This window comes from Trichomycterus rosablanca, chromosome 7 (genome assembly GCF_030014385.1).
Source record: "Trichomycterus rosablanca isolate fTriRos1 chromosome 7, fTriRos1.hap1, whole genome shotgun sequence".
NCBI classification, from domain to species: Eukaryota; Metazoa; Chordata; class Actinopteri; order Siluriformes; family Trichomycteridae; genus Trichomycterus; species Trichomycterus rosablanca.
In genome coordinates this window covers 12004022-12021487 of record NC_085994.1, presented here as the reverse complement: position 1 = coordinate 12021487, position 17466 = coordinate 12004022, and the positions used below count along the sequence as shown (strand labels likewise).

The following is a 17466-nucleotide window of genomic DNA, read 5'->3' as shown; positions in this document are numbered from 1 at the left end:
CTTCTATATGGTAAGTGGAGATGATAAAACAAAGGAGGTGGTTTTAATGTTATGGCTGATCGGTGTATATGAAGCAATATGTAGTTCACAAATATATATATTCTATAATTTTTGAAATGTCTCTTTTTTGTAGGTTTGCCATTAAGCTGCTGGAGGATCTGGTGTTTTTTGTGGTGGATCAGTCGAACACTGGACAGATTGTGTTGGACGTAGTGATGATCAAACCAAACCGTGAAAGACAAAAACTCATGCGAGAGCAGAATATTCTCAAACAGGTGTTGCATTTAAAACTATTTTTCAAATAGGACATATTTTTAAGTCTGATCATATAGCATTTATTTTAGACAGAACTTTGATACTTAAGTGTGATTTTGATTATACAGATATTTCAAATAGAAAATTGCTGATGAACAACAATGAACAAATTTCAGGTTTTTACTTTAATTAATTTAAAATAAAAAAAACCCTCTAAAACATGATTTGACTTCATTATTTGGGTGATTAAGTGTACATTTAAATTGATATGATTTTAATTACAATACATGCTCAGTAGTGTGTTTTTGGCTACTTTTAGATATTTGGCATCATTAAGTCTCCATTTAAAGAAAGAGATGGAGAACCACCTCTGTTGAAGCTGGAGGACCTGGCAGATCAGAAGAACACTCCGTATCAGTACATGCTCCGGCTGTGCTACAGAATCCTCCGCCACTCCCAAGAGGATTACCGCAAAAACCAGGTCTAAACATAAACATTACAGTGCTATGAGACAATTTCTTATTCTTGTATGAATTAAAAAATAAGACTCCGTTTATATGCAACACTGTTAGAGGTTTGAAAGTGCAATGGGTTTTTTTAGCGGACAGTGGTAGCCTAGTGGGTAGAGCTTTAAATCCAGGTTCTGCTATGCAGCCACTGTTGGGTCCTTAAGCAAGGCTTTTAACCCTGTCTGCTTTTTATAATTGTCCTGATTTAGAGTTGGAAGCAAACTGTAAATCAAAGTTAAGGAAATGATCCTGACAAATGAAAAATACTGCAAGTCATGTCATTACCCTGGTATCGCTTTGTGATGAGTGGGTGCACAGATGTGCCAGCTTTCTCAAGTCTTTGCTGGTAGCAGACTAGCTCCTGATATTGCAAAATACTGCATGATAAAAACTAATATCACTATTAGTTTTTACTGTTAGGCAGGCAGTTGTAGCCCAGCGGTTAAGGTACCGGACTAGTAATCGAAAGGTCGCTGGTTCAAACCCCACCACTGCCAGGTTGCCACTGTTGGACTGTTGAGCAAGGCCCTTAATCCTCAATTGCTTAGACAATATACTGTCACACTAATTTAAGTCACTTAGGATAAAAGTGTCCGCTAAATGCTGAAAATGTAAATTTAAATACTTTTATTACTAGTAGTAGTATTGGTAGTAGTGGAAGTAATTGTGGTAGTAGTGGAAGTAATTGTGCTAGTAGTATCAGTGTTGGTTTGGTGACCTCTGCTGGTGAAGCGTTGGAATTGCATGTTGTAAAATTTGGCTGAAATGTTTAATTCCGTTACATACAACCCCTGGCAAAAATTATGGAATCACCACTCTTGGAAGATGTTCTGTCAATTGTTTAATTTTGTAGAAAAAAAATAAATCACAGACATGCCACAAAGCTATCATTTTTCAAAATGTCAACCTTCTGGCATTAAGAAACAATAAAAAAAAGAAACAAATATAATAGTTGTGGTCAGTCACAATTGCTTTTTTTTTATCAAGTAGAGGAAAAAAATATGGAATCACTCAAATCTGAGGAAAAAATTATGGAATCACTCTGTAATTTGCAGTTTAAAAACAAAACATCTGCAGCAGATTAGATTTGCTAATTATTCTTCAGTTTAAAAAGAGTGCTCACACCTCGGAGAGCTGTTGCACAAAGCAGATTGTCATGAATCATGGTTCCAACACAAGATATGTCAGTTGAAACAAATGAAAGGATTATAAAACTCCTTCAAGAAGATAAATCATTGTGGAATGTCGCAAAAGATGTTGGTTGTTCCCAGTAAGCTGTGTTTAAAATCTGGACCAAGTACAAACAAAATGGGAAGGTTGTAAAAGGGAAGCATACTGGTAGACCAAGTAAGACATCAAAGCATCAAGATAGAAAACTTAAAGCAATATGTCTTGAAAACAGAAAATGCACAACAAAACAAATGAGAAACAAGTGGCCGGAAAGTGGAGTCAATGTCTGTGACTGAACTGTAAGAAATCACCTAAAAGAAATGGGATTTACATACAGAAAAGCCAAACAAAAGCCATCATTAACACCTAAAAAGAAAAGAACAAGGTTAAAGGAGGCTAAAGAAAAGCAATCGTGGACTGTGGGTGACTGGATAAAAGTGATCTTCAGTGATGAATCGCGAATCTACATTGGGCAAGGTGATGATGCTGGAACTTTTGTTTGGTGTCTGTCCAATGAAATTTATGAAGATAACTGCCTAAAGAAAACATGTTAATTTCCACAGTTGTTGATGATATGGGCCTGCATGTCGGGTAAAGGCACAGGGGAGATGGTCTTCAATAAATGCCAAAGTCCACATTGAAATTTTGGACGCTTTTCTTATTCCATCAGTTGAAAGGATGTTTGGTGGTGATGACTTCATTTTTCAAGATGATAATGCATCTTGCCATAGGGCAAAGGACGTGAAAACTTTCCTTCAAGAAAACATATAATGTCAATGGCATGGCCTGCAAATAGTCCGGATCTCAATCCATTTGAAAATCTCTGGTGGAAATTGAAGAAAATGGTCAATGACAAGGTTCCAACCTGCAAAGCTGATCTGGCAACAGCAAGAGACAGTTGAAGGCAGATTGATGAAGAATACTGTTTGTCATTAGTTAACTCCATGCCTCAGAGAGTTTAAACCATTATAAAAGCCAGAGGTGGTGCAACAAAGTGATAATGGTGCACTGTTTTCTAATGATTCCATAATTTTTTTCCTCAGATTTGAGTGATTCCATATTTTTTTCCTCTACTTGATCTAAAAAAAAGCAATTGTGACTGACCACAACTATTATATTTGTTTCTTTTTTTATTGTTTCTTAATGCCAGAGGGTTGACAGTTTGAGAAATGATAGTTTTGTGGCATGTCTGTGATTTCTTTTTTTTCTACAAAATTAAACAATTGAAAGAACATCTTCCAAGAGTGGTGATTCCATAATTTTTGCCAGGGGTTGTACAACAGATTTTGAAGTACAGTCTTGATTAATGATTGTGGAATTACAAAACAAACGCTGTCTATTGTGGGTGACAAACAAATGCAGACTTTCATTGATGATTTATATAAGCAATGCCAGTAGGTACAACTTAGAACTGCTCTTATTTGACCACCAGGAGGACATTGCTAAACAGTTTGGGATGATGCAGTCTCAGATTGGCTATGACATTCTGGCTGAGGACACAATCACAGCTTTGCTGCATCACAACCGTAAGCTGCTGGAAAAACACATTACTAAAACCGAGGTGGAGACCTTCGTCAACCTTGTGCGCAGGAATAGAGAACCCAGGTTAGTGGTGTCATAGTTGAAACTTTTTTTCCCCAAAGTGTTTTACTAAGCAGGAAATAATGAGCTATGAGAATTGTAACGATTTCTGCTTCTTTATGGACTTGATTACATTTAGGTTTCTGGACTACTTGTCAGACTTGTGTGTATCCAATCACGTAGCCATCCCAGTTACACAGGAGCTGATTTGCAAGTGTGTGCTGGATGCCAAAAACCAGGACATCCTCATCAAAACAGAGTAAGTTGTATCTCCCGCATGTATAACTAGTACTATAAGCAATTCCACCAAAATATTTAGCAATTTGTGAAATCTTGGCAGATATAAATAATACATATATCACATATTGGACACCCCTGGTCATATTCCATGTTTTGTTAGTAAACACATGGCATATGAAAAAAGTGATGTCACAATTAATATTGTATTTTTTTCTCAGTTTGATTATTTAAAGCAAATTAATAAAAATTGTGCACTAAAATTTGCTGCAATGTGACATTTTTTCCTCTGCAAGATGTAACCTATTGTTTTTAAAAAATCTACTAAACTGGGGCACCTGGGTGGTGCAGCAATCTAATGCGCTAACCCAGCAAAGCTGAGAACTACAGTGGTGGCCCAGTGGTTAAGGTACAGATTGCTGGTTCAAACCCTACCCAAATTGCTACTCTTGGCTATTTGAGCAAGGCTTAACCCCTTTAATTACTTGCACTGAAAGTTGCTTTGGATAAAGGAGTTTGCAAAATGTCATACATGTTTTTTTTTGGCTGCTCTTGTATGTAGGTGTCACCACAGTGGATCATTGTGGTTGCCGTAGGGTAAGCATACGCACTTTGCGTCCACGAAGCCATATTGTTGTAGCGTGTGCAGTATGAGTCCTGGTATTGTCTTGCTAAAAAATTGACTTCTCAGGAAAAGCTATCACCTTGAAGGCTGTATATTAGCGTATTTAGCGGTCACCACAGCTGATCATTATAGTCTGTGTTCCTGATTTATCACAGTTTTATAATACACAGTTTTTTAATACAACCCCTCCTTATAGTATCCTGGATTGGGACCGGCAGTGAGAGAGCACGGACAATGCACATATCAATTTCAACCTCCCAGACGTAGCCAATGATGTCTGTGTTGACACCTGAATTGCTGGTAGCACCTCTGAGATTAGAACCCTGGACCTCAAAGATAGTGGGCTAGCATATTTTATTTTTTTATTAAATGCATTTAATGTAAATGTAAAAATTGCTTCTGCAAATTCGGCTGCTGCTGGCTGGTTAAGGCACCTGCATGATGAGTGAATGATTCATTGAAAAGCACTGTGTGCCTCTTTGTACACAATACTGCTTTCTGTTAGACTCATACAGGCAGCAAAAAAGACCAAAACAAAAAGAAGCAGCCGGCAAATGCACACATGTAGTCTGTGACTCTCTTCAGTCCGAGTGGGGGTGGTTGGTCCAAGTGGCAGATGACTTGCAGTTGTGCAATAGAAATGACTAGATTAGGAGAAAAAGAGAAAACATGCATAACTTAACATAATGCATAACAATATATTATATACTGTGTTTCTGTGCAGACGACGCCTCAGTAAAGATAACCCACACCACATCCCTGGGCTAATAGAGGACCTTACAGAGGAGGAGGAGATTTGGTTGGTCTGGATTGATAAAGCCAACCAGACTCATGAGAAGAGCATTCGTGCACTTGCACACGAGGCTAGACAAGGAAATGTGCATGATGAGAATGTGCTGACATACTACAGGTATTTCTCTCTGAATGAGAGGAGCAAGTTTATAATTCATGTTCTTGTAAATAAAACATTTGGTGGGCCAAAATATTTACGTATGAATATAGTATTAAGATCTTTCACTATTGTATTTGAAATAGACATACAACATTTTGACAACAGCCTTTATCTCCTCTAGGTACCAGCTAAAGCTGTATGCTCAGATGTGCTCAGACCGTCAGTATCTGGCCATAGATGAGATCTCCAAATATTTGGACGTGGAGCTGATTTCCCTCTGTATGATGGACGAGACCCTTCCATATAACCTGCGGGCCTCGTTCTGCAGACTCATGCTGCATGCTCATGTAGATAGAGACCCTCAGGAACTGGTAACTCCTGTCAAGTACGCCCGGCTCTGGTCTGAGATCCCCACCTCCATCAGCATCAAAGAGTACGATTACATTTTCAAGTATTCGACTTTGTTGTTTTTTTTTTTTAAGTGAAAAAAGTAATACAGCCTCTGCACAAGACTGCAGAAGGAAACGTTCATGCAGTTTCTTAATATTTGATTTGACTTATTAAAAAATAGTCATAGTGGCATGTGCAAACATTTGGACACAATGCTGCAATGTTAGTTTGTATTAGAACCAAGTCTTTTTTAGCTTCGGTTTCATCACTGACTGGGTCACATCACTGGCTGACACACCACCCCAAAGCATGCAGAAAATGTGGCAAAGTCTTCTTTTTATTAATTTGTGCTCCTTTTTTACATCAAACATTGTGACATAAGAAGTCAATTTTAATATCGGTCTTCAAAACATCGCAACATGCTGCATATACAGTGTTTACGTGATGTGTCCACTGTCAGTTTTTGGTAATATATTAATGATTTTGTTTTAGTTATGATTCTCACATGGATTCCTTACGAGACAACAAGAAGAACAAGTTTGCCAACACCATGGCTTTTATGGAGGAATATCTCAACAATGTTCTTAATGATGACTTTCCATTTGCTGATGAGGAGAAAAATAAACTAACATATGAGGTAAAATTATAGTGAAGTTTCCCTTAATCATTTACTTGCAACACAGTTGTAAAATAGTTCACATAATCAAATTATTTAATAATAATAATAATAACAATAATAATTAGTTGTATTTATGTGACACCTTTCAAAACCATATAATTTAATAATAATTGAAAAAATAGTAATAATAATAATGCTTTAATATATCTTTCTAAACCACATAATTTAATAATAATTTAAAAAATACTAATAATAACAATAAGTTGCTTTTATATACTACTAAACCATATAATTTAATAATAATAGTTGTTTAATAATAATAATAACAATATGTTTTATGCTTATGACATTATGTGCTTTCATATGCAAAGAACATTTTATGTTTATGTCATTATGTTTACATTTTGTCTGATGTTAGGTGGTGAGCCTTGCAAGGCATTTGATCTACTTTGGCTTCTATAGCTTCTTTGAGCTGTTACGACTGACACGCACACTTTTGGGTATCATCGACTGCATCCCCAACCCTGCTTTGACCAGTCCTACATTCACTGATGATGGCAGTAAGTCCTCAATAAACACTTATGAAGTTTAAAATGCTGTAGCAAGGGTTCCCAGTAAACCGACAACAACAATTTTTATAACCCCTACAACCACAATTCCAAAGTTGGGAGCAAAATGCAAATAAAAACAAAGAAGTGATTTATTCAGATTTGATGCCTGCAATGCATTCCAAAAAAGATGGACAAGGGCAGTATAAAAACGGGAGGAAGAGTGGGCAGGTGCTTGGCTGGCCTTCTTGCAGTTCAGACCCATCTCCCACTGGAAACATGGGGTTCTTTATGAAGTGCAATATATGACAATGGGAACCCCAGACTATTATGCAGCTGAAATATTCAAGCAAAATGGGAAATACATTTGGGGTCGATTAAAGAACATTGTTAAATGGAAAGGTGATGGATGTAACTGTGGTAAATGTTGCAGTCATTAAATTAATGAGTGTATATATATATTTAATCAATTTAATTGATGGCAGGTACTAACTATTATTTAACATGTGTTTGAATTTGATTGGTTAATTTTAAACATAGCCACATCCCCAATTTTAAGAGGGTGTGCACACTTATTATTTTATTATATATATTTATTTCTCCTCTAAACAATTTCAGTTTCTTTTTCAATTAAATTGCACAGATTATAGGTCCCATTAAAGGTGGAAATTAAAGTTAAAATATTTATCTTACATAAAGAAAATAGTATATATATTACTTAAAGCATGAATGACAGAAAAATCACTCAGTGTTTCTATTTTGTATTGACTTCAGCTAAGAACATACGGCGCTCCATCCACGGCATGGGTCAGATGATGTCGACCATGGTTCTGAGCAGAAAGGGTGGTGGCCGTCATGGCCTCGGTATGGATGGGCAAATGCGCAGTAAGGACAGCATTGACAACCAGGACATCACAGTCATGGACACCAAACTGAAGATCTTGGAGATCTTACAGGTGGGAAGTTAAATCCACATTTGTGTAAGTGTAGTGTAATCAGGGATGTAATATTCTCTTACTGTCTCTTTCTGTGCAGTTTATTCTGAATGTGAGGCTGGACTACCGGATCTCATTTCTGCTCTCCGTCTTTAAGAAGGAGTTTGTGGACTTGTATCCTACAGCAGATGCCATGGACGCAACTTCCACTTCGGCTGAAAATGCTGGTAATGTCTCATAAATGACATGAGAGCTGTTTTCAAAGATGACAACTTAAGAGCACTTCTTTTTTTAATATGCATCCATTCCTGCATTTCAGGCCTGCAACACAATCTTAAACAAGTTAGGATTAAGGAATTTAGGGCTAGTGATGAAGTAAAAAAAAACAAAATAATGATGTGATTTCAAACAGGTAATTGTAATCATGATTTGGTACAAAGCCAATATCCATGAAAGACTGTCTTTAAGGAGAAAAGATGGCCAGAGGATCTCCAGTTTGTCAATGTTTGAAAACCATGTTTCTTAAAGAAAGATAGAGAGATTTGCATATCTCATCCTCTACCATGCATACTATCATTACACAATTCAAGGGATCTGGAGGAATCCCTTCAGACTGTACACATCAAGAACCATCATTCATCAATAGCCGATATAACCAAATGGGCACATGATTATACTGGCAAATCTTTGTCAAGCACTACAATACAGAGTTACATTCACGAATACCACTTAAATTTTTACTGTGCAAAAAAAGAAGCCTTATTTTCCTGTCCCAACTTCTTTTGGAATGTGTTGCAGGCCTGAAATTCAGTTATGGATGTACATTAATACATGAAATGAACCTGACCAGACAAAACTTTAAAAAAATCTTGAGTTTTGAATCCAAAAAAATAAAGGAAAAATACATTTAAGAAACACTATGGTAAAAACACACGCTGTTCACCAGAGCTGAGATCTCGAATACATCGTATCGAATCTCAGCTCTGCCTGCCGGCTGAGGCTGAGCGGCCACATAAACAATGACTTGCCTGTTGTTCAGATAGGGGCAGGATTAAGCCGGATGGGGACATTCTCTCAGACTAGTGCGATTCCGACCTCTGCTGGCTGGTTGGTGGCACCTGCACGGAGATGTGAAAGGAGTACGGTGGAGGGTGTTGCTCTCCGTACACAGTGCTGTACTGCACGGCACTTGTCAAGTGTAGGTGATAAGATGTTCGATTGCTGTGCACGTGTCGGAGGGGGCGTGGAGCAGCCTCGTCCTCCCTAATCAGGAGCAGGGACCAGCATTAGTGAGAGGATGATTGACGGGCAGAAATTAGACGTGCTAAAAAGTGGGAGAAAAAGGGGGAAAAAAGAAAAAAAAGAAACACACTGTTTTTGGTGTTTTGGTATGTTTTGGTATTCTGGTTATTTGATGTTTTACTACACTGACAATATACTAAATCATGGTTAAATACTGTAAAGAGTAATGCTGCACTTAATACAGCCTGCACAGGATCAGTTGAGACCCTTCTGTATCATAAATGGCTGGAGTGTGTTTGAGAGTTACGTGTGCAGTATCTGTGCATAATTTTGGTATTCTGTATTTGGTATGCCCATTCAACTCCTCTCTACTGTTTCTGGTCAATAACGTTTGTAGTCAAGTCAAATTTATTTGTATAGCGCTTTTTACAATAGACATTGTCCCAAAGCAACTTTACTGAATCCACGTCCCAAAAAACAAACAAAAAACTTTTAAATTTTGGATTTATTTATAAGTTTATTTAAGTTTATTTATAAGTTTATATAAGTTTTCCTTTAATTTGACATGGGTGTTTTTCTAACAGTAGTCCTCAACTTGCTGTTGATAGGAGAGCAGGCAGAAGCCATGTTTGGAGTTGGGTATGTGATAAACGGTCCTAATTTCTTTCACTTTTTATCTGTATTATTCACCACACTGGAAACATTATTTTTTTTAAATGAACATTCTTGACATTAGGAAGGCGAACAGCATTTTGGAGGTCGATGATGAGGGTGGACGGATGTTTCTGCGTGTGCTTGTTCATCTCATCATGCATGACTATCCTCCACTGGTCTCAGGTGCATTACAGCTCCTCTTCAAACACTTCAGCCAGAGACAGGAGGTTCTACATACCTTCCAACAGGTAAACCACACCCACAGTACAACACCTTCAAACAGCTAAATCACACCCACAGTACACACCTTCAAACAGCTAAACCACACCCACAGTACACACCTTCAAACAGCCAAACCACACCCACAGTACACACCTTCAAACAGCTAAACCACACCCACAGTACACACCTTCAAACAGCTAAATCACACCCACAGTACACACCTTCAAACAGCTAAACCACACCCACAGTACACACCTTCAAACAGCTAAATCACACCCACAGTACACACCTTCAAACAGCTAAACCACACCCACAGTACACACCTTCAAACAGGTAAACCACACCCACAGTACACACCTTCAAACAGCTAAATCACACCCACAGTACACACCTTCAAACAGCTAAACCACACCCACAGTACACACCTTCAAATAGCTAAACCACACCCACAGTACACACCTTCAAACAGGTAAGCCACACCCACAGTACACCTTCAAACAGCTAAATCACACCCACAGTACACACCTTCAAACAGCTAAACCACACCCACAGTACACACCTTTAAACAGAGAAACCAAACCCACAATTCACACCTTCAAACAGCTAAACCACACAAACAGGTAAACCACACCCACAGTACACACCTTCAAACAGGTAACCACACCCACAGTACACACCTTCAAACAGGTAACCACACCCACAATATGCACTTTCAAACAGGTAACCACACCCACAATATTCATCTTTAAACAGGTAAATTACACCCACAGTACACACCTTCAAACAGGTAAACCACACCCACAATACACACCTTCAAACAGCTAAACCACAATCACAGTACACACCTTTAATCTCGTAAACCACACCCACAGTACACACCTTTAAACAGCTAAACCACACACACAGTACACACCTTCAAACAGCTAAACCACACCCACAGTACACACCTTCAAACAGGTAAACCACACCCACAGTACACACCTTCAAACAGGTAAACCACACCCAGAGTACACACATTCAAACAGGTAAACCACACCCAGAGTACACACCTTCAAACAGCTAAATCACACCCACAGTACACACCTTCAAACAGCTAAACCACACCCACAGTACACACCTTCAAACAGCTAAACCACACCCACAGTACACACCTTCAAACAGGTAAACCACACCCACAGTACACACCTTCAAACAGCTAAATCACACCCACAGTACACACCTTCAAACAGCTAAATCACACCCACAGTACACACCTTCAAACAGCTAAATCACACCCACAGTACACACCTTCAAACAGCTAAATCACACCCACAGTACACACCTTCAAACAGCTAAACCACACCCACAGTACACACCTTCAAACAGCTAAATCACACCCACAGTACACACCTTCAAACAGCTAAATCACACCCACAGTACACACCTTCAAACAGCTAAATCACACCCACAGTACACACCTTCAAACAGCTAAATCACACCCACAGTACACACCTTCAAACAGCTAAACCACACCCACAGTACACACCTTCAAATAGCTAAACCACACCCACAGTACACACCTTCAAACAGCTAAACCACACCCACAGTACACACCTTCAAACAGAGAAACCAAACCCACAATTCACACCTTCAAACAGCTAAACCACACAAACAGGTAAACCACACCCACAGTACACACCTTCAAACAGCTAAACCACACCCAACTCAGCCCTCACACCTTTAATTGGATCAATTACATGACTGCAGATTCCACTTTTGATGTGATTGTCTTTTGTTATCTACAGGTCCAGCTCTTGATTTCTGAGCAGGATGTTGAAAACTACAAGTTGATTAAGTTCGACCTGGAGCGTCTGCGCACCACAGTGGAGAAGTCTGAGCTCTGGGTGGTCAAGAAAAGCGGCTCAGACAAAAAGAAAGACAAGAAAGATAAAAAGGATAAGGGAGACAAAGAAGAAAAAGGAGAAAAAGAAAAGGTATTTTACTTTTCAGGTGTATACATTTATATACAATATTTTTTGAAAGACTTTGACAATGTAATTAAAAGACCAAAAATACAGTAATTTGTGATTTTATTACATAGGATAAGGGAGATAAGGGAGAAAAAGCTGAAAAAGAAAAGGTGAGCTTGTCAGTGTTTAATTTTTTTTTTCGTCTATATTGATTAAATTAGAAAGTTAAAGTTCATGTCATCAAAGTACAATTTAAAAAAGTATGTTTTGACAAGACCTTTTTTAAAGGATAAGGGCGATAAGGGAGCTAAAGGAGAAAAAGAAAAGGTGAGTATTATTATATAGTATTATTAACATACTCAACTGCTCATTCTGCTTATTAACGAGATTTGACGTTTATGTGCTAGTCCACCACAATGGACATCTGGGTTTGTTTCTTAGAGTTGGCTGCTGGATAAATTGGGCCTTTTTTCATCTTTAATCTTTGACAGTGCTCGTTCCATCCATATTATGCGAGTACTGTGTATATACAACAAGTGGTTTGACACACCAGTGCCAGCCAATGGCTAAATACTGTAAATATGTACTGACAGTGGCTCTGAGTGTCTGCTGTCCACTTGTGACTAGATCACCTGAAAAAAGTTGATACAGAGTCTAAATGGGGTCCTTGAAGGTCATTTAGTGTTCACCAGGCTTGGATGAGACATTTTTCATTCATCAATTATCTTCTTAGAAAAATACGGTGTTGTGACAAGTGTTTTTTGTGTAAAGGACAAGGCTGAGGGGGCTAAAGGAGACAAGGAAAAGGTGAGTTTGTTCTGGCGTTATTTTACTCATGTAACATGTAAAGAGACATACTTGTTTAATGCAATAACACTTTTAAATGTATTTTATGATTGTTTTTCCCCTAAAGGATAAGGGAGATAAAGGAGATAAAAAAGAAAAAGAAATGGTAAACTTGCCAAGGCATTATTCTCTATTCAGGTTTCAATATGAGTTGTTTTAACTGGATGTTGCTATGGTTTTATGAATATATTTTAAAATAAAATACGTATATCTTTTTTTAATTTTTAATTTTATTTGATAGCCTCCTTCAGATGCTGAACCTCCTCCCTCAAAGGAAAAACTTGCAAAGAGCAATGAAAGCTACCAAAATGTCAAAGAGGTATGTGCTTTTTCTCACATGAATAAATGGTGGTTTGGATTGCTGTTGTGAGTGGAGACCGGGATAAAAAGTCTACCTAAATTCTAATAAAACAACGTAATTTGTTTAGATCCTGGAGCGTTTGAATAAGATGTGCAGTTCTGGAGTGTTTAAGAAGCAGCAAAGGCTTCTGAAGAACATGGGTGCACATAAAGTCATGCTGGACTTGCTGCAGGTCCCCTATGATCGGGTATGTACACCCTATGTGAATAAAGCCGTGTGTACATTGGTTGGCAAAAGCAAAAATGCCATTGTTAATAATGTACACATGACAATTTCTTAACTATATTAACAGAATATTTTTGTTTTTCAATTTCAATTGTGGGAGTTTTCTAATTCTGTTTATACAGAATAATAGTACAGATTAATAATACATTTATATATGTTTAAATATTTTATTTATAGGTTATTGTTCTGTACCTGCATTTTGTAGTTGTTAGAACATTAAATCTGTTTTTTGCTGGTTTGCCATCAGTGAACTGCAGACAGTTTCTCCACAAAAAAGTGAAGAAATGTGAAAATGTAAAGTTCAGGAGATAAAGACAATTATTGTCTGTAAACAGTATTGTCTGTTTTTCTTTGTTTCTTTCTTTGTTACTTATATTGAGCATTTGGTGTTTACATGTTTACGAGTTTTAGCACAGAATTGGGCATCTATGTAAAAAAACATACTCATTAAGGACATGCGTTAATAATAATTTACTGGTGGCAGATGTTCATATAGTACAGAGGTCCCTCTATATACACAAAACTGTGAATAACTCTTAGTCCCCCTAACCCATTATTGATACTGTACTTCCGTTTATATTAAACACACAAAACTGTACTGTATCTGCAATATATCTTATAACTATACTAAAGTGCAGTAACAATACCAGCTAACACAGAGAGAGGCAACCCCTATACATATGGTATGTGATGGAATATACGTACATACAGTTGTACACACTGTAAGACATTTTTCATCACTAAATTCTGCCTAGATTAATCGGGTGCAATTTTTAATAATAATAAACAAAAAACACTTACCTTATGCCTATGTGAAGACAACTAAATGGCATCTTTAAAGCCAGTTCTCTTGGGCACTAAAACTTGATACAATACAATGCAAGCAATTGAGGGTTAAAGGCCTTGCTGAGGGGTCCAACATTGGTAGCTTAGCAGTGGTGGGGCTTGAACCAGCATCATTCAGACTACTAGGCCAGTACTGCTGAGCTACCACTGCCCAACAAAAGCAACTTACACTTTTGACCGAACATAATTAAAGTAATTGAGAAGAGGGCCTTGCTCAAGAGAGACAACGTACATGGGCATTGAACCAGGGACCTTCTAACTACTATTCTAATACATTAACTGCTTGGCCACCACTGCCCATGTTTTATTGCATAATTCAAATATTCAGTGTGAAGCAGCAGTCTTTGTTTACCAAGTTATGCATGGAAAATGTAAATGTAATTACCTGCTTATTGCTACTAATGTAATATACGACTAAATATATCATACATTATTAAAAGTATTGCTATTGCCGTTCAGGTGGCGCAGTGGTAAAAACACATGCTGGAAACAGAGCTGGTATCTCGAATACATTGTATCGAATCTAAGCTCTGCCTGCTGGCTAAGGCTGAGCGGCCAAATGAACAACGATTGACCTGTTAATCAGATATGGGCGGGACTAAGCTGGATGCGGTCTCTCTCCCATGACTGGTGCAATTACGACCTCTGCTGGCTAATTGATGGCACCTGCACAGAGATGAGAAAAGAGTTCTCTCAGGGTGTGTCTCTTCGTACGCAACGCTGAGCTGCATTGCACTCGTCAAAGTGTAGGTGATAAGATGCATACGGCATGCTGCATCCCACGGGCAATTGGACGCGCTAAAAGGGAGTAAAAGGGGAGAAAATGCATAAACAAAAAAAAATATATATATAAAAAAAGTATTGCTATTGTCTTACATACTAATTTGGTTGCCTTTTTTTAACAGACTGACAAAAAAATGCAGGAGATTATTAAGTTTACCCACCTTTTCCTGCAAAAGTTCTGCACTGGAAACCAAGAAAATCAGAATCTCCTTCACAAACATTTAAACCTCTTCCTAATTCCTGGAGTAAGTGCTATTATCTTTTCTATGTTTCATTATTTCCTACATGCTTGCAGTGGGATATAGTAATAAGAAATACATAGATTTTTTTTTATTGCAGAACTCAATTTAGAACAGTTGGAACAGTTTCTAAAATGCTAATAAAATAAACAGAACAGAGTTTACATTTTACATAGTGTCCCAACTTTTTTAGAAATGAATTAGTTCTTTGAACCCATGTTAAAAACACTGATGTTGGTAGTAATTTGACACACTATGTAGTATGCAGTATTGAATGCTGTCAGGTTTGTTGTCAAACCGTGAGCTGAAGTGAGACAGTTGTTTAACTGACTGCATGGTTTTAGCCTAAGTTAAATCCACATTTGCTTTAGCTTAGCCTTACATAGTTTATTATCTGTATGTACAAAATATTATTTGGAAAACAATTAGTCTACAGTTTATTTGGTAATCATAAGCTATTTTCTATTAAAGTGGTGTGCTAAAAGCTTTACATACTGACAAGTTACCTTAGCATACAAGCTAAATTGCTAACAGCTTCCCAAAGTATAGCTAGCTACACTTACTGTTAGTCACACATCAGCATTATGAGCTCAGATTAAAAACTGAAAACTAAAAGATTACATTTCTTTTTCATGACTTTTGATTAAAAAAATTATTATTAATTTCTTTTAATGTAGCCAAATTGATTGATTCAGAGAGGTCTTCTATCAGTTTACTTCTATCTGTACTAGGTGCTGCATGTTTGTTATTCATACTGGTTTAATACATGCCGAGGTATGTGAAGCACACAAATTCCTGACTTAAGTACCATAATCATACAAATCCAACAATCTGGTACATTATTTCTATTTTTACTGAGGTAAAGTATAAAAATACATTCCAAAATTTTATGTGATAACTAACATGAACATGTTTGTACATGAAATCCTACTGTTTAAACTGTGTAAAATTGATTTCCTTTTGTCTCACCTACACTTGCTAACAGAACTGAACTGGGTGCTTTCTGATGCACCTCTGCAGAAGCTGTCTAACAGAACTAAAACTATATGCTTTAAGTATGAGTCAAAAATGTAATATAGTGCATTATTATCCTAGGTCCTGGAAGCAGAGACAGTGACACACATCTTTAGTAATAACTACCAGCTGTGTACAGAGATCGGTGACAATGTCCTGCAACACTTCATGAAGTGCCTGTCCACTAATGGGCGCCATGTACAGTACCTCAGCTTTCTGCACACCATCATCAAGGCTGAGGGGAAGTATGTGAAGAAATGTCAGGACATGATCATGACAGAGGTACAGCATTATATGTCATGTTTTTTCCCCAAAATACACTATATCCTAATCCAGCATTTATCAGGGTTACCTGAAATGCAGATGGGTTTGCAGGATTTTTTTTTAAATAGGTAATGTGTAATTCTAGACTGATACATTTTAATTATTTAGTAGTAATTAATACGTTTAGTATGCGTTAATATTTTACTTTTGGCTATTTTTGTTTGGAGCTTCTCTTATGGCTCACTTTTAACCACACATTTTTTACATTCATAAATTTTTTACTTTTCCATTTATGACACTTTTATCAAATGTAACTTACAAGTACGAGCCTTGCTTAAGGTCTCAACAGTGGCAGCTTGGCAGTCAACTTGATCCAGGGACCTTCTAAAAACTAATCTGTAAAATGATTCATTAGACACATTTTAAGTTAAAGGTACACAAATGAAAATACTCCCCCTAAACATTCCATTGCAATGAGATTTAAGTAAACACTAAAATATTCAGACATTGTTACTTGTCATGATCACCATGCCATCTGCCACAGATGCACTGTATACACATTATATTCAATATGCAGCAGTATTTCTTTAACTGATGCTAATTTTTACTTTATCTGTTCAATATCTCAGTTAACAAATGCAAGCAGTGATGTAGTCGTGTTCTACAATACTAAAGAGTCATTTGCCAAAATGTTGGAACTAATGATCGAGGCCAGGGAGGGGGTGTCGGAAAGCAGTCCTCTTCGCTACCACATTTCTCTGGTGGAACTGCTGGCTGCATGTGCAGAGGGCAAAAACGTCTACACTGAGATCAAATGCACTTCTATGCTGCCCCTAGAGGAGGTGGTTAGAGTCGTCACACATGAAGACTGCATTACAGAGGTTAGCAGAATGATTTCTGTGTGATGTTTTTTTTTTGTTCAAAACACAACTTCACCATTATAAATACTTTATGTGAAATATTTTTCTGATATTTCACGTTACATGTTTAATCCATTGAAGATAATTAGATTAGATTGAAGCACTTTATTAGTTTACACTGGCTCCCTGTTAAATTGTCT

At 37.4% G+C, this 17466-nt stretch overlaps 1 protein-coding gene across 1 annotated transcript in view; it reads left to right on the top strand.

Moving 5' to 3' along the window:
- Positions 1-17466, top strand: part of itpr3 (inositol 1,4,5-trisphosphate receptor, type 3) — a 64146-nt gene that overhangs the window by 16746 nt on the left and 29934 nt on the right. Inside the window, exons 14-31 of the mRNA XM_062998401.1 lie at positions 134-275; positions 575-736; positions 3367-3539; positions 3655-3774; positions 5102-5287; positions 5451-5702; positions 6152-6296; positions 6697-6838; positions 7601-7782; positions 7862-7988; positions 9591-9642; positions 9740-9905; positions 11664-11852; positions 12949-12993; positions 13103-13222; positions 15012-15134; positions 16224-16424; positions 17036-17287. Of these exons, the coding sequence (XP_062854471.1) occupies positions 134-275; positions 575-736; positions 3367-3539; positions 3655-3774; positions 5102-5287; positions 5451-5702; positions 6152-6296; positions 6697-6838; positions 7601-7782; positions 7862-7988; positions 9591-9642; positions 9740-9905; positions 11664-11852; positions 12949-12993; positions 13103-13222; positions 15012-15134; positions 16224-16424; positions 17036-17287 (2779 nt within the window). The remainder of the gene's footprint in view (positions 1-133; positions 276-574; positions 737-3366; positions 3540-3654; positions 3775-5101; positions 5288-5450; positions 5703-6151; positions 6297-6696; positions 6839-7600; positions 7783-7861; positions 7989-9590; positions 9643-9739; positions 9906-11663; positions 11853-12948; positions 12994-13102; positions 13223-15011; positions 15135-16223; positions 16425-17035; positions 17288-17466) is intronic.